The following is a 26,662-nucleotide window of genomic DNA, read 5'->3' as shown; positions in this document are numbered from 1 at the left end:
CCTTCCTGGCATACCTCTTGAAACGTTCACCAGCTGCTTGCGTCGGCCTTGGCTCCCTTCTGACATAACTTCCTGGTTGTTGGACCAAGACGTGTTATCAGAAGGGAGCCAAGTCTGGCATAAGTAGCAGGTGGAAGATGCTGCTTGCACTGACAAACTTTTCAAGAGGTATGCGAGGGGTGCATTGGCGAACTTTTCAAGAGGTATACGAGGGGAGGGGGTACTCAAACAGGGGTGCATGACGCGGTGATGCTGTGCATTGCCGCCACAGGCGCCAACCTCCCCAGCTATGTCACTGAACCAAAGTGGTCTGTAGTTTCCAGTTTTATCTCTGTGACCACTTTCGTGAAGAAAGACCATATTCACTCTTCTCCTGTCCCATGGAACTACCGTATTTTCACGCATATAACGCGCGCGTTATACGCGTTTTTACCTACCGCGCATACCCCTCGCGCGTTATATGCGTGAGCGCGGTATACAAAAGTTTTAAAACATAGTTCCCACCCCGCCCGATTCACCCTCCCAGCAGGACCACTCGCACCCCCACCCCGAACGACCGCTCGCACGCGCTCCCACCCGCACCCGCATCCACGATCGGAGCAAGAGGGAGCCCAAGCCCTAATGCCCGGCCAACTCCCCGACGTCCGATACATCCCCCCCCCCCGGCAGGACCACTCGCACCCCCACCCCGAACGACCGCTCGCACGCGCTCCCACCCGCACCCGCATCCACGATCGGAGCAAGAGGGAGCCCAAGCCCTCTTGCCCGGCCGACTCCCCGACGTCCGATACATCCCCCCCCCCCGGCAGGACCACTCGCACCCCCACCCCGAAGGACCGCCGATTCCCCAACAATATCGGGCCAGGAGGGAGCCCAAATCCTCCTGGCCACGGCGACCCCCTAACCCCACCCCGCACTACATTACGGGCAGGAGGGATCCCAGGCCCTCCTGCCCTCGACGCAAACCCCCCTCCCCCCAACGACCGCCCCCCCAGCCGACCCGCGACCCCCCTGGCGACCCCCACGACCCCCCCACCCCCCTTCCCCGTACCTTTGGTAGTTGGCCGGACAGACGGGAGCCAAACCCGCCTGTCCGGCAGGCAGCCAACGAAGGAATGAGGCCGGATTGGCCCATCCATCCTAAAGCTCCGCCTACTGGTGGGGCCTAAGGCGCGTGGGCCAATCAGAATAGGCCCTGGAGCCTTAGGTCCCACCTGGGGGCGCGGCCTGAGGCACATGGGCCCAACCCGACCATGTGCCTCAGGCCGCGCCCCCAGGTGGGACCTAAGGCTCCAGGGCCTATTCTGATTGGCCCACGCGCCTTAGGCCCCACCAGTAGGCGGAGCTTTAGGATGGATGGGCTAATCCGGCCTCATTCCTTCGTTGGCTGCCTGCCGGACAGGCGGGTTTGGCTCCCGTCTGTCCGGCCAACTACCAAAGGTACGGGGAAGGGGGGTGGGGGGGTCGTGGGGGTCGCCAGGGGGGTCGCGGGTCGGCTGGGGGGGCGGTCGGAGGTTCTTGGGGGGGGGCGGTCGTTGGGGGGGAGGGGGGTTTGCGTCGAGGGCAGGAGGGCCGGGGATCCCTCCTGCCCGTAAGGTAGTGCGGGGTGGGGTTAGGGGGTCGCCGTGGCCAGGAGGGTTTGGGCTCCCTTCTGGCCCAACTACCAAAGGTACGGGGAAGGGGGGGGGGGGGGTCGTGGGGGTCGCCAGGGTGGTCGCGGGTCGGCTGGGGGGGCGGTCGTTGGGGGGAGGGGGGTTAGCGTCGAGGGCAGGAGGGCCTGGGATCCCTCCTGCCCGTAATGTAGTGCGGGGTGGGGTTAGGGGGTCGCCGTGGCCAGGAGGATTTGGGCTCCCTCCTGGCCCGATATTGTTGGGGAATCGGCGGTCCTTCGGGGGGAGGGATGTATCGGACGTCGGGGGGGGGGGGCATCAGGCTTTCAGGATGGGGACAGACCTTCAAGGGGGGACAGTGCACGGAAGTCAGGGGGGGTGAACGGAGAGTCGGGACAGCGCACGGAAAGTCGGGGCAGTGCACGGAAGTCAGGGGGGGGTGAACGGAGAGTCGGGACAGCGCACGGAAAGTCGGGGCAGTGCACGGAAGTCAGGGGGGGTGAACGGAGAGTCGGGACAGCGCACGGAGAGGCGGGGCAGTGCACGGAAGTCAGGGGGGTGAACGGAGAGTCGGGCAGCATGCGCGGTATAATCGTGAGCGCGTTATACCAAAGTTTTTGTGCTTATCATCGTGATTTCTGCGCGCTATACACGTGTGCGCGTTTTATACGGGTGCGTGTTATTTGCGTGAAAATACGGTACTCTTGTCTCCAAAGATTTATTGAACAAATCTTTAAGAGGACCAACCAGATCTTCTCTGAGTGCCTTCAATATACTGGGATGGATCCCACTTAGTCCCGTTGCTTTCTCCACCTTAAATTTTTCAAGTTGTTCATAAACACTTTCTTCCATGAACGCCACAGTATCCACTCCATTCTTCCATGAATGGCACAGTATCCACTCAATTCTCATATGTAACTTTGTCAGCCAATAGCAGTCCTTCTTCAAGATTTTCTTCTCTAAACACAGAAGTATTTGTTTAGTACGTTTGCTTATTACTCATCACTCTCCAAATAGCGTTTCATAGCTTCTTTCATTCTCACAATTCATTTTTTGTTTTCCTCCTTTCACTAATATACCTGAAAAACTTTCTCTCCTTTTTTTTAGCATTTTTAGCCATTTGCTCTTCCACTTTCACTTTTGCCAGACATCTCTCTCTTGGCTTCTTTGTTTCATCTGGTATTCCTTTCTGTACTCCTCTTCTTGTTTGTATTTCAAAAAACATAAAGTTTTTTTTGCTGTTATTTTCTCTGTCACTGGTTTGGAGAACCATATTGGTTTCCTTTTTCTCTTGTTTTTATTTATTTTCCTTATATAAAGGTCGGTAGCCATTTTTATTGCTCCTTTCAACTTGGACCACTGTTTTTCCACTTTTCTCATGTCCTCTCATCCTATCAGCTCTTTCTTCAGGTACTCCCCCGTTTTACTCAAGTCCATAGTTTGAAATCTAGGACTTTGAGCTTTGTATGGTCACTCTCCACTTTAGCTGTTATAGCAAACCAAACTGTTTGGTGATTGCTACTTCCCAGGTGGACACCCACTCAGACATTAGAGACACCCTTACCCATTTGTGAGCACCAGAACCAGTATTGCTTTTTCCCTCATTCTGTCACCATTCGTCTGAGCAGAGCATCTTGAAACGCATCCATGATCTCTCTACTTCTTTCCAATTCTGCAAATGGAACTTTCCAGTTCACATCTGACAGGTTGAAATCGCCCAACGACAGCACCTCACCTTTCTTTCCCAACTTTTGTATATCTGCAACCAGTTCTTTATCAATTTGCTTCGATTGAGTCGGAGGTCTGTAGACAACATCCACATAGATAGAAGTTCCATCTTCTCCTTTCAAAGCAATCCATATTTATTTATTTAATTTTCTATACCTTTCTCCCAGGAGAGCTCAGAACGTTTACATGAATTTATTCAGGTACTCAAGCATTTTTCCCTGTCTGTCCCGGTGGACTCGCAATAGAGAATGACACGGTGACAAAATTCATCACCGTTCCCGTCCCCGCGGGAAACCATCTTCATGTCATTCTTTAAGGAGAGAGGGAAAAATCAGAGTATGAATGGGCACAACCTCTGACCCTCAAGCCTTGCACTGAAGAATGCTGGTGTAGAAGGATTGAGGTTGAAATAGACACTAGAAAATGACATGGGATTATTTCCCGCGGTTATCTGCGGGGATGAGAACAGTGATGAATTTTGTCACCGTGTCATTCTCTAACTCACAATCTAGCTAACGTACCTGGGGCAATGGGGAGATTAAGTGACTTGCCCAGGGTCATAAGGAGCAGCATGGGTTTGAACCCAGAACCCCAGGGTGCTGAGGCTGTACTTTAACCACTGCACCACACTCTCCTACTTCTTTCTTTCCCAGGATCCTGTATTTCAGGCGCTTACATGTTTGTCTTTACATAGAGAGCTACTCCTCTGTTTTTATGACTATCTCTGTCCTTTCTAAAAAGATTATAGCCCAGTATTAGAGAATGACAGGGGTACAAATTTTTCCCTGTCCCTGCAGGAACTCAGTTTCCCCGTCCTGTCCCTGAGAGTTTTGTCATTGTCATTGTCCCTGTCTCTTTCCCCGTCCTGTCCCTGAGAGTTTTGTCATTGTCATTGTCCCTGTCTCTGTCCCATTCCTGTAAGCTCTGCCTTAACCGCATAAGCCTCGAATTCTTATGATTTTAAAGTGTTTGAGGCTTGTGCAGATGAGGATGGAGCTTGCAGGAATGGGGCAGGGACAGGAAACGAACTTGCCGGAATGGGACTGGCAAAAATTTGTCTCCATGTCATTCTCTATCCAGTATGCTTGCATCCCATTCATGGAAATCATTGAACCATGTCTCTTTGATAGCAACAATATCCAAATTTGCCTCTAACATCAGGGCTTGCAGATCATGAACTTTGTTGCTTAGACTGCAAGCATTTGTGGTCTTATCCTTTTTAAGAGCATAAGAGCATAAGCATTGCCTCCGCTGGGTCAGACCCGAGGTCCATCGCACCCAGCAGTCCGCTCACGCGGCGGCCCAACAGGTCCAGGACCTGCATAGTAATCTTCTATCTATACCCTTCTATACCCTTTTCCAGCAGGAAATTGTCCAATCCTTTCTTGAACCCCAGTACCGTACTCTGCCCTATTACGTCCTCTGGAAGCACATTACAGGTGTCTACCACACGTTGGGTAAAGAAGAACTTCCTAGCATTTGTTTTGAATCTGTCCCCTTTCAACCTCTCCAAATGCCCTCTTAAGAACATAAGAAGTTGCCTCCACTGGGTCAGACCAGAGGTCCATCGCTTCCAGCGGTCCGCTCCCGCGGCGGCCCATCAGGTCTATGACCTGTGAAGTGATTCCTGACCATTTATATAACCTACCTCTGCTTCTATCTGTACCCCTAAATCCCCTTATCCTTCAGGAACCTATCCAAACCTTTGAGAGGGATAAGCTCTCTTTCTACAGTGCAGAAAAACAGGATTTTCAAAACTTAAAGCCCCCTTTGTCACAGAGCAGAATTCACAGGATTTAAAAACAAAGTTACAAAATTTTCTTATACTTTTTCCTATGAGAAGGAAGCTAAGATGAAATATAACTTAAAGTCAACAGAGATCAGAGAACCAAACTTTCCAATACAGTTAAGGAACAGGGTTTTGTTTTTGTGTTTGTGGGTTTTTTAAATTGTATTTTTGTTTTTGTTTTTCACTTAGCAAGAAGCAGTACAGGAAGGATTAGAGGTTCTAGGCGTGTATAAAATGGTATAAGTGTAAGACCAGAAATATGAAATTCAGAGTAACTTAACTTTTAGAGGTGTACAAAGCAAACTTTCTCCTAAAGCATTGTCCCAGGAAAGGCAAGCACCTTAGGAAATGCCCCCTCCCTGCTAAACACAGGCTCTAAGCACCTAATCAAAAACAATCTTGCCCCTCCTCTGTCTATTCTCTAACTTTAGGAGGCTTCTACATGTGTATAGTAGGTACTATGGTAGAGATTGACCAAATTTCAGTTTCAGATTTGTCTTCAGCGCCAAAACCAGCCTAAAATGTTAATTTGGCTATATTTCAGTTTTAGTCAGACTGATGCTGAAGGTCTAGGCAGCCATTTTGGCAGCAGAGATGGTAGGGGCACGAGCAACTGTTCATGGTTCATTTAGGTCACTGAAGGGTGGGTCTGGGAGGGAGAAAGGGAGTGTAGTGGTGGCGGTGGGGGGAGGGGAAAGGAGTTTGTATGCAATGACAGTGGTGGCAAGGGGGAGTAGGTGCTGTTCGGGGGGAGGGGAGGGCAGGCTTGATCAGCTTTGGCTTTGCTTTCAGCTGAAACCAAGAGGCAGATTTCAGCCACAGATTCGGTTTCAGCTGTAACAAAAAAGCCTAGTTTCGGTTGGCCTCTACACTATGATGGCAATTCTATAAAGGGGTGCATAGATATTAGTGCTCTGATGCTGCATGAAGAGCATATCCTATAATGGCATCTGGGCACCTAGATTCTATTATAGAGATCTACCATAAACACACAGCGGTCAATGATAAGCATAACTGAGCACGCCTATACGCAGTGGGCAATGCACACAACTTATAAGTTGTACAGTTAAGTGGGAGACATGACCATGCTCTCCACCTCCTTAAGGTTATGTGCAATGCCATTTACGCATGCCTTTATAGAATTGCACTCAGAGCAAGTGCCTGAATAAGTGTCACTTTTCCCTGCATTTTGTATTCCCGGTGCATATAACTACAGGCGCTCAGTTATACAATTGTATTTTATAAGGGGCGTTCTACAACTGGGCACCTGCATTTATACACCCCTTGCATTAGATTTATGGAATACTAGCACTTTTGTGGGCAAGTGTACACTTATGCACATAAGTGCTACCATTGTGCCTAAGGACTATTCTGAAAGGGTACAAAGAAGTGGCATACTCCCTCATTCTAAAACATGGCACCTATATTTACATGCCGATTGTATGTATAACTTTATTGAATGCTAGCTGAGCTCTCAGTGCTATTCTATTCTATAATGTGTTGGTTGAACCAACATTTATGTGCTAAAGTGCAACATTTAGGGTACCTACTTACATTTGCCATTGACATGGAGTAGGTGGGCATGCCTAAATGTAGGCATATTAAAGCCAGTTTATACTAGTATTCTATAAATGGAATCATGGTGCCCAAATATTGTTACAGAATTAGCGCTCAGGTTGTAGCATCTAAGCACCTAAAATGTGGTAGCCAGTTCCACTTCAAATGTGCCTGCCTTACTTTCAAGATCCTACTCAGCATCCTCCCCCCCCCCCCCCCCCTTTATTCCTCTTTCTTGGAATTCCTCTTTCTTGGAATTCCTCTAACCCCAATTCCACCAGATCCACCCAAAAACTGAAACTCTCCTTTCCCTCTCTAAAAGGCGTCTCCCTTGTAGGAAAACTAGGTTCCTCCCTCCCTTCTAGAATCACTGAGCTCTGGAACAACCTTACCTCCCCTCTTAGGAATCTGAGCTCCCTCCAACTCTTCCGTAAACATCTGAAAACCTGGTTATTCTCAAAAATGTAACTCTTCCTCCCTCTCTGATTATTCTAGTCCTGTAAATTTCCTCTTCATCCTTCCCTCCTCTGGAGTTCCTTTCTACCCTAACTCCTGTTAAACGTGTCGAGCTTTGCGAATGTAGAGATGATGCAGTATTATTATTATTATTATTCTTTATTCTTATATACCGCCATACCCAGTGAGTTCTAGGCGGTTTACATCAATTAGCAAATGATCTGCATTGAATAGCAGATTTACAACAAAATTAGAGGTAGGTTTACAAAATTAGAATCAGATTTACAGCATTGAATAGCAGTATACAAACCTAAGGTTTAGTTTAGTTCTAGAATTATCCCCATCAGGCATAAACGCAAAGGAGCACATGCATGGACAATTTGCAGGGCTCCCACTTAATGCATGTACTGTAAATTACGCAGGTCCCTGTTGCATTTAGGTGCCTACATTTATGTCTGCAGGTTCATAGTTTGTATAAGTGCAGACACAACATGAAGCACACTGCTACTGACTTACGCTACTCTTTATCTAGTGGAGTTTGAACACCCAGATGCTATTATAAATTATGATCTCACTGCACATCCTAGGACTGGTTAAAGGGAGGTGCTCAGTTTATTTATTTAAAAAATTATTCAGTTGCACTTTCTGAGAGCAGTTCTGTAAAGTGACACTTATTGGGAGCCTATTCTATAAAAGAAAGTAAGCACCTACTTTCCATCACAGAATACTAGGGTAATGGGAATACCATATTTTCACACATATAATGCGCGCGTTATACATGTTTTTACAAACCGTGCATAACCTTGTGCGGTATACGCGTGAGCGCGCTATATAAAATTTTTTTTACATAATTTCCCCCCCCGACGTCCGATTCACCCCCCTCCGCAGGACCGCTCACACCCCCACCCCGAAGGACCGCTCGCACGCACTCCCACCCGCACCCCCACCCTGAAGGACCGCTCGCACCCCCACAGCCTCCTGACCCCCCTCCCCCATCATGTAGAAGCTCCTACCGGTGTCCTGCTGCTTCCTCTTGGCGGTCCCGGCCCTTCCGTGAGCCCTGCGCCTGCTGCTTCCTCTTCCGGCGGTTCGCCCTTTCTCTAACATCAAGCCCTCTTGCCCTGCCGACTCCCCAACATGATCGGGGCAAGAGGGAGCTCAAGCTCTCTTGCCCCAGCCAACGGCGGCACCCCCGACATGATCGGGGCAAAAGGGAGCCCAAGCCATCTTGCCCCACCAACTCCCCAACTCCCCGACAATATCGGGCCAGGAGGGAGCCCAAACCCTCCTGGCCACGGCGACCCCCTACCCCCACCCCGCACTACATTACGGGCAGGAGGGATCCCAGGCCCTCCTGCCCTTGACGCAAACCCCCCTCCCCCAACGACCGCCCCCCCAAGAACCTCCGACCGCCCCCCCAGCTGACCCGCGACCCCCCTGGCCGACCCCCACGACACCCCACCCCCCTTCCCCGTACCTTAGTGTAGTTGGCCGGACAGACGGGAGCCAAACCCGCCTGTCCGGCAGGCAGCCAACGACGGAATGAGGCCGGATTGGCCCATCGGTCCCAAAGCTCCACCTACTGGTGGGGCCTAAGGCGCCTGGGCCAATCAGAATAGGCCCGGGAACCTTAGGTCCCTCCTGGGGGCGGGGCCTTGGGCACATGGTCGGGTTGGGCCCATGTGCCTCAGGTCCTGCCCCCAGGAGGGACCTAAGGCTCCCGGGCCTATTCTTATTGGCCCAGGCGCCTTAGGCCCCACCAGTAGGTGGAGCTTTGGGACCGATGGGCCAATCCGGCCTCATTCCGTCGTTGACTGCCTGCCGGACAGGCGGGTTTGGCTCCCGTCTGTCCGGCCAACTACACAAAGGTACGGAGAAGGGGGGTGGGGGTGTTGTGGGGATCGGCCAGGGGGTCGTGGGTCAGCTGGGGGGGCGGTCGGAGGTTCTTGGGGGGGCGGTCGTTGGGGGGAGGGGGGTTTGCGTCAAGGGCAGGAGGGACTGGGATCCCTCCTGCCGTAATGTAGTGCGCGGTGGGGGTAGGGGGTCACCGTGGCCAGGAGGGTTTGGGCTCCTTCCTGGCCCGATATTGTCGGGGAGTTGGGGAGTCGGCGGGGCAAGAGGGCTTGAGCTCCCTCTTGCCCCGATTGTGTCGGGGGTACTGCGGTTGGCTGGGGCAAGAGGGCTTGAGCTCCCTCTTGCCCCGATCATGTCGGGGAGTCGGCGGGGCAAGAGGGATTGACGTTAGAGAAAGGGCGAACCGCTGGAAGAGGAAGCAGCGCAGGCGCAGGGCTCACAGAAGGGCCGGGATCGCCAAGAGAAAGCAGCAGGACACCGGTAGGAGCTTCTACATGATGGGGGAGGGGTCGGGAGGCTGTGGGGGTGCAAGCGGTCCTTCAGGGTGGGGGTGCGGGTGGGAGTGCGTGCGAGCGGTCCTTCGGGGTGGGGGTGCGAGCGGTCCTGCGGGGGGATGAATCGGACGTCGGGGGGGGCATCAGGCTTTCAGGGTGGGGACAGGACTTCAAGGGGGAGAGGAGAGTCGGGGCGGGCAAAAGGAGAGTCGGGGTGGCCAGAGGAGAGTCGGGGCGGGCGAAAGGAGAGTCGGGCGGTGACGGGAGAGTCGGGCAGCATGCGCGGTATACGGTTGTGCGCGGTATATAAAAATGTCTGTGCATAAATTTGTGTTTTCCGCGCGCTATACCCATGTGCGCGTTTTACACGGGTGCGCGTTATCTACGTGAAAATACGGTACTCATCCTAGATTCCGGAATTCATGCACAAATTACTTATGTGTCTGCCCAGCCCAGGCTCCACCTGCACACATACATGTGTAATGCCATATTTTTTCCCTTCAAAACAGGTTGGGATGACAAAGCAGGGTCTGTCCACAATGTGTTTTGTCTAGTGTTAACAAGGACCATCATATCATTTTTATTCACACCATGTGTTTACATGCTGAAATTTTCTTAGCAAGAAAACGTCTGCTCATAAAGTTGTTACTTTGAAACGGAATTTCCCATCTTCCCTTAGGGACTTTCAGGTAATCCAGGATTGGATGGTTCCCCAGGAAAACCCGGACCCTCAGGTGACCCAGGACCATCTTGTTTAGTAGGAGCAGCTGGACCTGATGGACATCCAGTAAGTTTTACATTTTGAATTCCAGAACAGTAAATTCAGCTTTATATTTTACGGTATTAGGGTTGGAAAGAAATTTTGTTCCATTGTTCTTCAGAATGTGCTAAAGCTGCATCACAAATGACTGTCTTTCTGTAATTCAATGGCAATAACACCACACATAAAACAGTCCTTCCTCTTCAACCTTACTGGAAATGGTCATGCAGCCTAACTTCCAGTAATGGGATACTAGGCCTCTCTTCCCTGAAAGCCCTGTGTGTATGTTTCTGAAGCATTGCATTGGCATCATGTTTGAATCACTTTTGCTCTGTATCTTTAAATTCTTCTTCATCCTAAAGTATCACTTTATTTTTGATATACAGTGGTGCCTCACACAACGAACTTAATTGGTTCCAGGAGCAAGTTTGTTATGCGAAAAGTTCGTTATGTGAAACGCGTTTTCCCATAACAATACATGTTAAAAAAAATAATTCGTTCTGTAGCATAAAATATGCTAAGATGACATAAAAAAAGATAAATTTTTTGTTATTATTTTTATTTAGATACATCTAAAAACATAATTGTTTTTTAAAACAACACACATTTTTTAAATTTAAAGACAGACTAAGTAGAGTCTAATTTTACAGTGAGAGAGGGCAGAGTCTCAGCGGCAAAAACTGGGACTTAACTGTTCATTTTTTTTTTCTTGGCTTATTTTTGGTTGGCCCGGTGGTTTTCATGTTCTGTGGTGTTAGTTTTTTCTCTTTTTCGGTGCAGTAACATGGCAGCAGAGGTGGTTAAAAGTTGTTTCCGGTGTGGGAAGCGGCAAACACCATCGGGGTTATGCGCTGCAGGGTATGTGGACGCTTCGGGGGAAGATGTAGTAATGGCGCCGGTTGAGTTGGCATTTTCCCGCCCGAATGATGTGCATTCAGTTTCGCTGGCTCTCTCAGTGGATGCAGCCGCATCGGCGGTGCAGGACCCACAGCTGCTTGATACCGTGCTTCTTTCCCTGCCGACATCACTTTCTCTTCTCGGCGGGGTGTCGGCTGTAGCGCCAGTGCTTGTTTCACAGGGAGCCAGGCGGAGAGAGGGCAGTTAAGCGCGGTGCCTGCGCGGAAGGATGCAGCTCGGGCGACTTCGTTGTGTGAAACGAAGTTCGTTGTGGGAAGCAAGACATGAAGTTCGTTGTGCGCAGCGTTCGCTGTGCGAGGCGTTCGTTATGCGAGGCACCACTGTACTGCCTAATCATAAACACATATAAGTGATTTATAAATACAAACAATAATACCAATAGATAAAGGAGAGAAAAAAAAAGCACAGGTTTTTCTTTATCTAGCAGCCCGGCACGTCTCCTGGCTTCAAGCCCTGCCTTACAAGCTTGTATTTGTTAGCAACTTTAAAAGTGTGTGCATACTCAAACATAACGTTGTTTGATATAACTGCTGAAGACTCTCAAGACTCCTGAGGCAGGCCCGTTTGTCCGAAACATGTTCATGTCGAGTCATTGAGTCGTTGGATGAATTATTGAGTTATTGGATGAATAAAGACATTTCTACCATCAGAGTTGAATGAAACTTCATTATTGCACATCATTCTGATTTGGACAATTCCACTCTGTTTTTACATACAGGCCTACATCAGGACCCATATATTTTCTCAAAAAATTATGTTTTCAGCTGTGTTTTAAATATTCCACGCCAGAAATGTTTTTGAAGGAAAAACTGTCCTGTTCACCCTTCTATATTAAGAAAGAATAAAATGTCCTCTAGGAAATCTTTGAGAGCTGAAATAGCCTAATTTTCCCTCCCCCCCCCCTTTTTTTTTTTTTTTTTTTTACAAAACCGGAGCTTATTTTGTAGCACCGGCCGCAGCAGTAACAGCTCCGATGCTCATAGGAATTCTATGAGCGCCGGAGCTGTTACAGCCACAGCTGGCAATCAAAACAGCACTATGGTTTTGTAAAGAGAGGAGTGGGGTTTGTTAAGAAACCTTAGTTTTGCATTGCAACTTTGCTGATTGAGCAATTGACCTTTCAGGGCAGAGAAGGTTCACCCGGTGCTGAAGGACCTGCAGGGAACAAAGGAGAGAAGGTGAGTCCAAGAGTAGGTGAAAGTGGAGCTTGTAGTTCTCAGGTTTGTTGTAATGCAGGACTGCCAGATTAAGGGGAGCACTACAAAATTTCTCTTTGAAAATCCTTTTTGTGTTTACAACATTGGTAAGAAACAAGCACTGAGTATATGTGGAGATTGATGTGCTGTCTCCATGCTTCTTTGCCTCCATCCATGCTTTTTGATTTATCTGGGTGAAAGAATGTGTTCTGTCAACAATGCAAGTACTTTTACCTGCAGATAAGGAGGTGGGAGAGGAATGAGCAAGAAACTTTTTAACATGGGTAACCTTGCTTTTATCCGGGTACAAAGCTATGATTATTGCTCTCCAGGGGCTAATTATATAAAGCAGTTATACAGTAGACTCTCAGTTAACCATGGGGACTGGTATTGGAGGAATCGCCTCCATGAACTCATGGGTTGGGAGGCCCATTTGGCACGTTCTTCCCGACGCCGGAGCAGAGACTTTGTTCACACTTGGACTCCATATTTGAACATTTTGCCTCCTGAGAGTCGTAGCCGGGTCTTGAATAGACTCCACTTCTGAAACTGTGCTTCTAGATGTCTCTGCTTTTCCCTGCTTACGAGTGTTTCTGTCTCTGTGGGGGGATGGGGAGGGGTGGGTGGGGGGTAGGGTTATCTTTGTTGGGGGGGGGTTGGGTAGGTCCGGGGAGGACATAAGAGTCCAGTCCTCCGCGGGTGTTTGCTGAAAATGTATACCATGGTTATTATTGTAGTTGTACTTACTGTTGCTTAATAAAATAGATTTAAACATAAATGTGGTTTCTGGTTATTTGAGAATTACTATTAAAAATAGGCCTAGCTACTATACCCTGTACTATGCCATACCATAAACTGTTCCAGACAAACTACCAGACATGTAATAGGCAAAGCATGGGCATACTCGGGTATGGTGTGCCAAGTTTACACTTAAATTTCCGCCAGAAATTGATTTTATTTTAACTTTTATTTAAAGTATTACAGTATTTCTTAGGTTTATTTTCTGGTTGCTTGAGTTCCGGTTAACAGAAAGTCTACTGTACATGCAAAACAGCATTTTGTTTGTACCAATATCTGATTATAAACTGCCTAGTGATATATATGCATGAAAGTACACACTACTGAAAAATACTGCATACTTCTGCGTAGTCCAGAGGTAATATAAATTCTCCAAGGACAAACAGTATATTCTCACATATGAATGACATCATCCATGGAGCCCGGCATGGACGTATCAAAGTATACTATCATTTTAAAACTTTAGCACTGCCCTTACCATGTGTGTGCCTTCCCACCTGACATCAGCTCTCAGGACTTTCAGTTCTTCATTTTCAACGGCGCAAAGAAGTCATATTTTCTAACACTTCAGTGTGCTTGGAAATGTTTTTCCATTTTGTATCTTCCCATGCCTCGTTTTCCTCATATTTTTTCTTTTTTATTAATTTTTTCCCCTTTTAGTCTTATTTTTATGAGTTTTGTTTTGGGGGGGCCTTCAGACAGGTTTCCACCCTCTGGCTCTGCCGGGAGCATCTACTCATTTTTGGCTACAGTTCTACTCAACCTCCCTTAAAATTAAGCCCTTTGATTTAGCATTGGCGCTATTTCCATCGATGTTCCCAACACCTAGTGGTTTCAAGAAGTGTACTTGATGTAATAGGATCATCTCAGGTTTGGACCCTCACAACTAGTGTCTTGGTCCTGAACATCGGGATATTTCCGCCAGACTTGATGGACCGAAGGTCTGATCCGGAGATGGCAGTTCTTATGGTCTTATGTAGGGCTCTAAAATATTGACAACTTCAGTTTTACGTCTTCAATGTCTGGCGATTTGGTACCAGTATCCCAGCTACCTCCTCAATTGACGTCAACATCAACACCTGCGTTGACATCACAGATCCCTAAGCCTCCTTGAGTCAGCTTGGGTTCCTCTTCCTCTGTGTGTTGGGCCTTGGAGGACCTCTGGAAAAAGTCCAAGAAGTGCAGGCACTCACAACCTAGAAAGACCTCCACCTCCTCACCATCTTCAATGCCTCAAAAGCTTCAATGGTTAGAGTGATCCCCATCTCTGCAGATGCTCTCTCTATCCAGATGCCCTCCTGCACTAAGTCTCTGATGCCTCGACAGCAGTTTAAAGTAGAGCCAACTGTACCTTTGTCTACATTGGTACCAGCACCTTCACTGCAGGAACAGTTAAAAGTGCTATTGCAGCAGGAATTGGCATCCGTACTGCAGTCTCAGACACTGATTCCTTTGAAGCAGCAAGTCTCAGTCTCAACCCAATCTAATATAAGGCAACCAGAGTCTACTCTGCAACATTCTCTACCTTGTTGTTGATCTTCCTCTACACGTCAAGTTTCGACATCTCAACATCCAACATCTTATCCAGGTATACCTCCCAAGCTTCCTCTCAACACTCTTAATCTCAATCAAGGCATTCCTGGCGCACCACTCTTCTACATGCTCAATGTTCTTCATGACATTCTCCTCAACACTATGCATCTCATTCTAGCCGGCAATAACACATTGAAGACTTTGACTCAGATCTCTTCACCCTCTCATCTGAGGTACACTTTTCTGCTGAGGAGTCATATGGAATCCCAGCAGACCCTTCACCTATCCCAAGGAGATGATCTCCAACTGAAACCTCTCCTCATTTACAACTTTCATTACACAGATGGGCTTAGCTCTCCCCATCCATATGGAATCAGAGCAGGAGCCTCAGGCAGAGATCATGGAGGCTTTACACTATGATAAATGGCCCAAGGACTGTGTGAAGCTTCCTATACAAAATTTAATGAAGGAAGCTCTTTTTAAAAATTGGGTGTCTCCACTCACAGTGGCTGTAGCTCTCTGCAAATTAGACACACTCTACATAGGTTCCAATCAACACCTGCCTTTGACAGAGCACAACTGCAATACCAGTCCTTAATTGTAGAAACTGCTCTCAAACGTGCTTGAAGCTCATGTTCTTATGCCAGCACTCCTCCTAGTAGGGAGATTAGGCCTCTGGACAGGTTTGGAAGGTGTGTTTTCCAATCTTCCATGCTTACCAACCTTATCTTAAATTACAATTTCCACATGACATTCTACCTTAAGTCTTTAATTCAACAACCACCAAAATTCCAGCAGCACCTTTCATCTGACCAACAGCTAACTAAGGACTTGTTAGAAATCAGAAAGTATACAATCATGTCTGCCTTTGACAATTCTGACATCTTGTCTAGAACATCAGCAGTTTCTATTGCTACATGCAGACAAACCTGGATCCATATCTCTGATCTAGAGCTCAATGTCAAAGACTGCCTCTCAAATATCCTTTCTATTTGGGACAACCTCTTTGGGGACCACATAAAGGAGGCTACTAAAAAGATTTTTTTAAAATACTGACAGCATGACCAAATTGGCTAAGAAGCAATCTACTCATCTTCCTCAACCTTCCTGTAAATATACTACAGCTTATAGACAACAACCCTATTATACCTTCAGGCATTGCTACTCTCAACCTTCCTCCTCATCAAGTCCTTCAAAACAGAGGCATCCTCATCAGCAGAGTTAACAAAAACCTCAGCCTTCTCATCCTTCCAAGTTTCAACAGTCTTTTTGACTTTCTCCTAGAGATCATTGCCAATGTACCTCTCTCTCACCCACCAGAGTTACCAATTTGGGGTTGAATCTACCACTTTTGTCATTGCTGGACCCTTATCACATCAGACAGCTGGATTCTTCAGGTGGTGTCTCAAGTTTACAGCCTTCATCTGCTCTGAACACCTTCAACCCACCCTCCAAGAGTCTTTTTTTTTAACTCCCTCCAGAAATCTCCTTTTCACCAGGTGCTCTCAGTCCTACTCCAGCTCAATGCAATACAACCAGTACCACTGAAGAAGAGGAACAGAGGGTTCTATTCCAAATATTTCCTGATACCCAAAAAGACTGGAGGTGTTCGCCCCATCTTAGACCCCTGTGCCTTCAACAAATACTTAGTGAAAGAGAAGTTTTGCATGGTCTCTCTGGGAACTCTGTTATCCCTGCTAGAGAATAATTGGCTTTTTTCTCTCAATTTGAAAGAAGCTTATACTCACATTCCCATCTTACCAGCTCACAGGAAGTATCTTTGCTTCTGAGTAGGGTCTCAACACTTCCAATATAAAGTACTTCCTTTCGGCCTCACCTCTGCTCCAAAAGTCTTCACCAAATGTCCCTGCACACGTACGGCTTTCATGTCTTCCAATACTTGGATGACTAGTTAATCAAGACCTTTTCATCAAGTCTAGCTCTCCAGGTGACCACCCACACAATTTGTCTCCTAGAGCTCCTTTGATTTGTAGTGAACCACCAAAAATCACATCTTTCTCCAACTCAAACACTGGAGTTCATTGAAACCCTCCTAGATACTATTCAGAACTTGTGCTTTTTTTTACCTCAACAGAGACTTGACAACCTTCTACAATCTCCTCCCAAATGCCTCAAATCAAGGCAGATGTTATGCCTTCTGGGTCACATCCTCAGAACTTTATGCCACAAAATTAGTACTCAAATAAATATAAAAAAACTACAGTGAAAGGGGTTTTGGAGGAAGATCCTAGCCAACTATCTCAGTCAGCAGATGCATGACCCAGAGGAATGGTCACTGTCCCCATAAGCGTTCAATATCATTGTCAGTGATGAGGGCATCCACGGATGGTTTGGTTTTATAGCCGAAGATATGAGTCTGGAAGTGCAAGGTTAGATGTGTTGGTCCAGCTATGGACGGAGAAGGGACTTTTTATTTATTTATTTATTCAATTTTCTATTCTGTTCTCCCAGAGGAGCTCAGAACGGTTTACATGAATTTATTCAGGTACTCAAGAATTCTTCCCTGTCTGTCCTGGTGGGCTCACAATCTATCTAATGTACCTTGGACAATGGTGGGATTAAGTGACTTGCCCAGGGTCACAAGGAGCAGTGTGGATTTGAACCCACAACCACACTGCACCACACACTTCCCCTCCCTCTTTTGTATGTGTTTCTCCTATGGCCCATGCTAGGTCAAGTAATTTTCAGGCTCACAAATAATCTGGGACTGATTGTCCTGGTGGTACTCGATTGGCCCACCCTAGACTCAGGGGACTGCTTTGGTATATCCCTAGCATTCTGGACTACTAAACACATTGCACTAGAGAGAAATTTTAGGTTCGTACTTCGATAATCTTCTTTATTGTAGATATGTCTAGTAGTCCTGAAGCCCCATCCTGCCTTTGATCTTAATTTCAGTCTGTGTCTGACTGTAATGAATTTCTCTGTCTCTCAGCTAAGCTGAAAAAAGAGGAGATGCCAAGTTTGAGTTTCTGCTTTTTAGCAGGACATGCAAGTAGCTACGAACTCCATGAATATTAGTGCCAGTTGCACTCAGTTTTGTATAATTTTGATAATGTTCTACTTGTTTCAGAGCTTATGTGACAAAACTACAATCCTATCAAGCAGCTCATTTCAGTCAGGAACTACTCCCTATTATAGGGTCTTCTTCATCATACATGCATTTCAGGAGAGGATTGAAAGCATACTTGTTCAACAAATTCCTATTAGAGCATTAAACACTGTGCCTTTTTTGCATGTCTCGCACGTTCCTCAAGACGATGGAAAAAAGCTCTGTGAACAGACTCATTCAACTCTTACTACCTGCCGCCCCCCACCCCACCCCTCCTTCACCTCTCTCGCCACCTTCTTTTGGGTCTCCGTATCTATCTTCTCGTATTACCCTACCATAATTGTATTTGACTCTAACCTTGTCATGATCCTATGTTATTTGTACTTTATGCTGACCTCTCATGTATGGTCTTCTACTTAATTCCTGTTAACCGCATCAAACTTCACAGTGTATTGCAGTATACAAATAAAATTTTATGTTATGTTATAGTCTTGAGGAGTTCTCCCTGTTGCCCTCTTTCCAGTGATGTCTTCCATTACAGTGTTTTTTGACTGTTTTTGTACAAACTGAGGGTGAAGGAGCAAACCTACTGGGAAGGAGGCAGAGTTGAAAGATGAGTGATATCATTCTGCAAGCAGCTTGTGGGTTCAGATGCATAACCCTAGCATTCAAGACTACTAGACACATCTACAAGAAAGAAGATTATCAAGGTAAGAACCTAGTCTTTCTTTTTTCTTAAAATATACCACAAAACAAATCATATCAATATAATGTTACTATTTTCTGTATACACATTCTATTTTGAGATTTGGCCATGGCTCTTTTTATTGCAAGCATGCCTTAAGAATGAACTAAATAACTTTACCCACAATCCGAAGCTCATGATAGAACCTTGATCTCTCAGCAGCATTGGTTTTTCTCACACTTGTACTATAGCCAAAATGTTGCTACTATTTGGGTTTTGGGTTGTGATCTGGATTGGTCTGACCCAGTAAAGCTATTCTTATGCTTCTCACTCTCACAAATGACTGTCAGAAGTAGATTTCTAGTTCTTTTCTTGTTCCCAGTGCTGATGCACAAAGATTAAGAAGTTCCCTAGTCAGTGGATCATTAAAGAAAAAAACCCAAACATTTTATAGTCACAGCACCCTGCCGCCAGAACATGCTCAATATACAGTGATACCTTGGAATCCGAATGCCCCAGAACTCAAACACTTTGGAATCCGAACTTTTTTTGTAGTAAATTTTGCCCCAGAATCCGAACTCTGCTTTGGAATCCGAACACCCTGCACATTATATGTGTATGTTTCTGCCCCTAAAATCCAGTGTATTTACTGTTAAAATTTGAGTTTGTGGACCCAGGAATGGATTAATCCAGTTTCTATTATTTTCAATGGGAAAAATTGTCTTGGAAGTCGAACGCTTTGGAACTCGAATGGGGTTCTGGAACAGATTAAGTTCGGATTCCAAGGTATCACTTGTATTCACTTCTGAAAATAAGGTCATTGTAAAAATTCCTTATTTTTATTTTTTCTTTGAGGGAAGTAAATCTTATATAACTCATAAACAAGTAGGGATTTCCAACAATTGATTTTGAGTTCTTTGATGATTGCTGTTTTTATTGCCCAAGTTCAATTAATTAATCAGAGTAAATTTATAGTTGTTTCCAATGCTGAATTTTATTTTAAAGGGAGAAGTGGGAGCTGTAGGAGACGATGGTACCAGTGGCCTTGATGGTGAACAGGTAAATCTCTGGCACTGCTGAATTTTATTTTGACTTCAATCACAATGTTGAAGTATTGCACAAATGCAGCAGATATCTGCAGGTAACGTGTGGAGATCGAGAGGAGATACTTTGTTTTACAATGCATGCCTTACAGCAGTGTCTCTCAAACTTTTTTAGCTCCGGCATACTAAATGGAGCAAATGTTTTTCACAGCACATTATAATTGAAATTATATAACTGCAAAACCAACAAAAATTAAATTTGAGAGTTATTTATTTAAAGTTCTTAAAGCTGAAACTAAAGTAAATAGAATAGAATTGCTAATCGATGCAATGGATGTGCTTGTTTTTGAGTGCAAAATAACTCAAAATGCAGCTCAATAGTCAATAAGCAAACATCTACCATCTGCAGTTGTTCTCTTTTTTTTTTTTTTTCAATTTAATTTTTGTCAGAACTGAAAATCCAAGTTCGCAAAGATAAGAAGATCCAATTTGAAGAAAAAGATAACTTGACTGCTTTGTTGCTCAAGTTAGAATAACTACTGAATTAAAAATAAAATTACTTGCCGTTAGTTTTCAAGGACCAATCACGTCAAAGAATGATGCTTGTCTAGGTGATTGTATCTTTACGCACGTGACTCATAACATTGACACTCATGCATACATGATGTACATGTCATCTATTCTAGTGTATATTTATGATGGGAATTTTTTAAAATAAAGGAAAATTCTGGAATCTCTTGTGGCACGCCCAGAATCTGATCAGGGCACACTACTGTGCCTTGGCACACAGTTTGAGAGACACTCCTTACAGATTGCCTACATATTTCTCCAGAGATTGCAGTTTGTACCAGTTCTGACAGATTATTTTTAATGCATTTTTCTAAATGTTAGGCTGTGAATCACAGAGAGAGCCCTGGTTCAGTGCTGCCCTAGAGAGCATGCATCACATCTGCATGTATATGAACAGTTGAGCATTCATATTTTTCCTTACCTTTTACTTTCTAGGGGTCCCCTGGACCACCAGGAGCAGAGGGCCAAATTGGACTGAAAGGTGAACAGGTCTGTGTTTCAAAAGGCCTTCAGATTTCTCTCTTCTAATCTATTGTTATTGGAAGTTTGCTAGAACAGTCTTAGAAATATGCCGTACTGTAGAAAGCGATGAAGCTTAAATGTTTGAGTAAAAGTATGAGTTGGTAGGGAGCAAATGTTACAGAATGCAATATTGTCTCACACCTGCAACACGGTGGGTTCATTACATTGCATTAAAGACCTATTACTTGCATATACCAAAAAGTTCAATGCAGGATACAAAAAAAACCCCCAGAGAATATTCTAGGACTTCACATCATAATAGTTATGTTTAAGAATTCACAAATTTTCAAAACAAAAATGCTTTCAATGCCTTCCTAAAGTGAAAGATAATTTATTTAAAGATTGGTTTGAAAATGGAATAGAATTCCATATTGCTGTAGCTAGATATTTCAAAGAAGATTGAAGGGATTTAAAAGAGGTAGTTCCACACACTTTGGGAAAACTAAGCAGCATCTGGTTTCTTGTCCTAAGTAAAAGATTATTGTTCAAAGGTTGAAACAGACCAGCCATTATTAATGGCAGATCTCCCTGAAAAAATTTTAAAATTAAAATACATAATTTGAACTGTACCCTATCTTCAGTGGGAAGCCAATGCAAAGATAAATACATGTGGGTAATATGATTGCACTTTTTAGCATTAAATATTTGAACTGCTACATTCTGCACTTGTTGAAGCTTACCCAGGAGTGATTTTGAACAGCCAATATATACAGCATTAGCCTAATCAAACTGTGTCAAGAGCAAAGATTGAACAAGGAGCCTAAATACTGGCTGATCAAAGTATTTTCAAATAGTTCTTAATTTCGTCAGCAGTGCAAAAGAATTTCAATTTTATTAATCTGCATTTTAAACTGTAATAAATAATTAAAACCTATTCTTAATGTTTGAGACGTAAGAGCTAGTTGAAAATTATTTGTACCAACTGATAATTATCTTTAAAATAGCCATAGGACTAATAAACTTTGACTTCTCCTTGATCAATTTTACCCTAGAATTGGCCACCCATAATTCACTCAAACCTAGACAGCCTGTATCTTTCTTGCTGTCATCCTTATTCAGAAACACTGTAATATCGTCAGCATAAATGAAAGCCGTTATCCCATTGTTCTACAATTCAACAGCCAATGATTGCATTAAAATATTGAACAACGCAAAACAAGGGAATCTTTTACAAAGCCACAGTAGTGATTCCCCCTATAGGCTTCGGTGCATTTGCCCTGGGATAATCACTACCACTGCTTTGTATAAGGCGCCCCAAGTTTATTGTTTGCTATTTTTTGTAGGAACCTTTCCAAAAAAGAAACATTTTCAATGATGAAGACAGGGCTATGATTCAATACAATGACCAGTTATTAATGTTTTTCTTTCCCTAGGGAGAAATCGGAACACAAGGGTATCCTGGGTCCAAAGGAGCTCCAGGGCTTATAGGAGAGGAAGGGCTAAAAGGACCAGAAGGAGAGACAGGAGAACCTGGAAAAGAGGTAGGACATCTGAGAGAGAATTTTTCAGAAAGCAGAGATTGTATTATAGTAGCACTCCAGTTACTATATTTATTTTTACAGTATGTATTTTCAGTCTTTATATAGCAACTCTACCCGGGGGCCTTTAATTGCACAACTCAACAAGACAGTAATATAAAAATGGATATTAAATGCTAAAAGGACTATATGCCTCTTCATATGAGTAAATTAGTCTGAAAAGGTGGAGAAGAAAATGGTGACAAAATTTTAAAAACGTATGTGATAAAGCTAAAGGCCCTGATATTCAGATTGTGGGAGGCAGCCCGGCTACCTCCCGTGGTCTGCAGTAATTCCGAATATTCAGTGCTGGGGCTGCTAGCATTGTATATCTGGGTCAAAGTTCATCACCTTGAACTTAGCCAGCCAAGCCAATATTCAGCAGCTAGTCGGCTAAGGCAAACTGGTGAAAGATAGACCTGCTTTTTAGGTGAATCTATCCAGCTGGCCAGCTACTGAATATTGATGGTGACTGGACAATCTAGCAAATTGGATATTCAGCGGGAGATAGACGGCTATCTTCTGCTGAATATCAGTGAATAGCCGGCTAAGTGGTACTAATCTCCACTTAAATAGCTTGTTTCTAAGACTTCTCTTGTTCACCATTTCCCATCAACTTTATTTTACTCTCATCTCATCAAACACTACTCCTCTTATTTGACATAATTTGAAGTTAAAAGCATTAACTAAAGAACTCCCATTTCTCATTGTCCCTTCAAACCAGTCCAGCAGGTGGGCTGTGATTTCCTACTAGCAGTTGGAGACTGAGTATGGCAAGAGTATCAGAGATAATTAAGATTTGAGATGCTAAGGAAACACTTTCAATTCTGGGGCCTGCTCTTTGGCTTGGCCACCATTCCAAGGACCTTTAGTAAGGTGATGCAGCAAGGTATTCCAGTTTATCCCAACCTGGATGATTGGTTGATCCAAGCTGTCCCTCAAGGAGAATAGATTGGCTATGTACCGAATACTTGTAATCATCTTGTTGCAGGAGTTATATTGAGTTGTGAATCTAGCAGAGCACGCTACGGGGGTTCAAGGAAGGTTTAGATAAATTCCTGAAGGATAAGGGAATTGAGGGGTACAGATAGAAGTAGAGATAGGTTATAGGAAAAGTCAGGGACCACCTAACAGGTCATGGACCTGATGGGCCGCCGCGGGTGCGGACTGCTGGACGCGATGGACCTCTGGTCTGACCCAGTGGAGGCAACTTGTTATGTTCTTATGTTCTTAGCTAAGAGGCATTTGGAAGTGTTGCAGGAGTTGGGAGTATTTAGGTGCTGATACAAACAGTAGCTGAGTGTTCCTTCCAGGTGGGAGGATTCAGAAGTTACAAGCTCAGGCTTTAGGTATCCTCAAGCTCTTGAGACAAAAGGCATGGGATTTTCTTCAGGCCCTAGGGCTGATGGCAGCCACAATAGAAGTGGTTCCCTGGGCCAGAGCCCATATGCAACCCCTTACAAGAGCTTTGCTGTCTCAGTGATCTCCAGAATCAGAAGAGCTGGAAATGTCCTGGTTGTTGAGCAGAGAGAATTTGATGTGTGGCATTTAATTAGAAACTACGGGGTAGATAGTGGCAACTACTGATGCAAGTCTGATAGGCTGGGTGTACACTGTCAGGAATCAATAGTTCAAGAGCACTGGACTTCAAAAAAAGCTGGCCTGCCTTTCCAGCTCTCTTAAGGGCTTTGCAGACCGGGCCTTTTCTTGTTCCAGCACAGTGAAGGGGAAGGGAGATCGAGTTGTCCCCCTTCACTGCACCAGAGGAGCATCGCGTTCGGCGGTTTGCCCCGCCCCCAGCAGCCACTTCGGCACCTGGCCTGCCTTTCCAGCTCTCTTAAGGGCTTTGCAGACCGGGCCTTTTCTTGTTCCAGCACAGTGAAGGGGAAGGGAGATCGAGTCGTTCCCCTTCACTGCACCAGAGGAGCATCGCGTTCGGCGGTTTGCCCAGCAGCCACTTCGGCACCTGGCCTGCCTTTCCACCCCTCTTAAGGGCTCAGCCACCAAAGACCGACACCTAACTCAGTGTCACTAACTCGCGAGGGCCACGTACTATATTCCTTGACTCTCACTTGCGGCCACCCTGATCTGATCATCATCTCTGAAGTTCATAAACTTATTCTTTGTATCTACCCACGACTCCTATTTCATACCTGTTACAGATTTTTAACTTTAATTCCATCTTATGACCTGTACATAGTCTCTCTATTATACCTACACATTGTTCTCACTTAGTACAGATCTGCTCATAGTCCTTCTCATCTTACCTGCTACTAACCTTATTTTGAACTTTGGTTCATAGACTTATTCTCTGATCCTTTCCTCTCATCTGCCTTGAGTCTTTCGCATCTGCCCACCTCCCCTTAATCGACTTGCTCCCTTCCTCCCTAGCTTCTCCAGCCTGCCCCCCCCCTCTCCCATTCCAGCCTCCCTCTTTCGTCACCCTAACTACCACCCCAACATGTCTATCCCCACTCACAAGCTCATTGCCCTCCTCCTCCTCTACTTGCTTAGCACAAGAGGCTGGATTACAAAATCTTTAGCCTTCGAACCTATACCAACCTACATTGCATGGACTAGAATCCCAGGACCGGATAAATTCATCCGCCCCCACCGGCTCATTCATGACGTCACAGAAACAGGTCCTTTCCCCATCCCTGTGATCAACACTACCCGCCACCCACCCAGACCAACACACAAAAGAAAACGATCCCTAAAAAATCTACAACGTACGGAACCTTCGCTCATCCCAGAACAATCCACACTTCCTGGCGCCTACCTGAACATTCGCTCTATTAGAAATAAGGCCCAACTTTTCAAAGATTGGCTGGAAGAAATCCAACTAGAAATCGTACTTCTAACCGAAACTTGGCTCATTTCCGACCAGGATGTAATCATAGCGGATATTCAAGTTTCAAGTTTATTTTTAACTTGTTGAATCGCTTAATTTAAATTGCTAAGCGATTTACAGATAAAAATAGGTACAACAGAGTAATTATAAACGTATACATAAATTTAATACATTATCATAAAGTCAAACAAACTAACTAACAGACACATGGGGAAAGAAAGGGTAGAACTACAATCGTATATATTAAAGAGAACATAAATGGAAAATACACCAGGTAGGGGAAATCACAGGGGAATAAAAAGATAAAATTTTTTTATAAAAATCCTTAATAAAATTCACACATCAAACGCATCTTTTAAAAGGAAACTCTTTAAGCTGCTTTTAAACTGTTTCAGATCGCTTTCTATTCTAAGATACTGGGGTAGACTGTTCCATAATTGTGGGCTATAACGGAGAAGATGTCAGTGCGACGAGTTCCAATAACTTTTAATGATGGAACCGTTAGAAGTTTTTGATCAGTGGATCTTAATGAGCGTGAAGTACTATATGGAATGAGTAATCTATTAATGAATTGAGGTTCATTTGTAAGTAATGTTTTAAAAACTAATAGTAAGATTTTAAAAGTAATTCGATGAGTTATAGGGAGCCAATGTGATTCGATCAAAAGTGGTGTTACATGGTCAAATTTTTTGCGGTTGTGTATTAATTTGATTGCTGTATTCTGAACTATCTGAAGACGTTTTTTCTCTTTTTGGGTAACATTTATTAATAGTGAGTTACAATAGTCGAGTTTTGCAATTATTAATGAATGAATCAGTATGTTTAGTGATTTTGGCTCTAAAAATTTGGCAATTGATCGTATCATACGCAATTTGAAGAAACATGCTCTGACTGTATTCGTAATGTGTTCATGGAAGGATAACCTATCATCTATTGTAACTCCTAATATTTTTAGAGATCTTACTGAATTTAAATGAACATTATCTAGAGTAAATGGAGCATTTAGATTTATATCTTTTTTCCAAGGGAAAAATAATGTTTTGGATTTTTGTACGTTTAGGGCTAACATATTCTACCACCACATTACAAAATCATCCCCCTATCAAGAAACTCTAAAAGGGGAGGTGGTCTGGCCATCATTCTCCGTGACCACTTTCACTTCCAAATCCTAGATTCCAAATCAACTATTAACCTGGAAATCCTCACCTGCAAAATCTCCAAAACTGACTACATTGACAACCTTATCATCACACTATTCTACATACCCCCCAATAAATGGAACCTAGCAAAAGAAGACTACTATGAATACCTTCTCACGAACTCGGCAGCTGGTACCCACAACCTCTTAGCAGGAGACATCAACCTACACCTCTAGCAAGAAGAGAACCCCAATGTTGCAGACTTATTCTCCTTCCTTACATCGATTGGCTTTACCAAGCCCCCCCCAAACCACAACACACAATAAAGATCACCAATTAGACCTGATCACTTTCCTTTCCAACACCCCCACTAATCCTAACATAAGCCTCACTGAACAAAATTGGTCTAACACCCCTTGGTCAGACCACCACCTGTGTCAATTCGAACTAGCCTGGCTCAAAAAACCACCAGACAGGAAACCCAAGCCTAACCATACAAAGACAATAACCTGGACAAGAGAAAAAATTAATCCAGCAGATTTCTGGTCACATTACACCCGCATTTCTAA

The 26,662-nt window shown here is 44.8% G+C and overlaps 1 protein-coding gene across 2 annotated transcripts in view; it reads left to right on the top strand.

Annotated features, from left to right (window-relative positions):
* The window catches only part of LOC117367932 (collagen alpha-1(I) chain-like), a 539,431-nt gene that overhangs the window by 411,750 nt on the left and 101,019 nt on the right, over positions 1 to 26,662 (top strand). For both annotated transcript variants that reach the window (XM_033961051.1, XM_033961050.1), the window contains exons 38-42: positions 10,168 to 10,275; positions 12,291 to 12,344; positions 19,457 to 19,510; positions 20,500 to 20,553; positions 21,960 to 22,067. In XM_033961051.1, coding sequence (XP_033816942.1) covers positions 10,168 to 10,275; positions 12,291 to 12,344; positions 19,457 to 19,510; positions 20,500 to 20,553; positions 21,960 to 22,067 — 378 coding nt within the window. The remainder of the gene's footprint in view (positions 1 to 10,167; positions 10,276 to 12,290; positions 12,345 to 19,456; positions 19,511 to 20,499; positions 20,554 to 21,959; positions 22,068 to 26,662) is intronic.

The sequence above is a fragment of the Geotrypetes seraphini genome, chromosome 10 (genome assembly GCF_902459505.1).
Source record: "Geotrypetes seraphini chromosome 10, aGeoSer1.1, whole genome shotgun sequence".
Lineage (NCBI taxonomy): Eukaryota > Metazoa > Chordata > Amphibia > Gymnophiona > Dermophiidae > Geotrypetes > Geotrypetes seraphini.
Note: the sequence above shows the minus strand (reverse complement) of the source record. Positions and strands in the feature narration are given on the sequence as shown.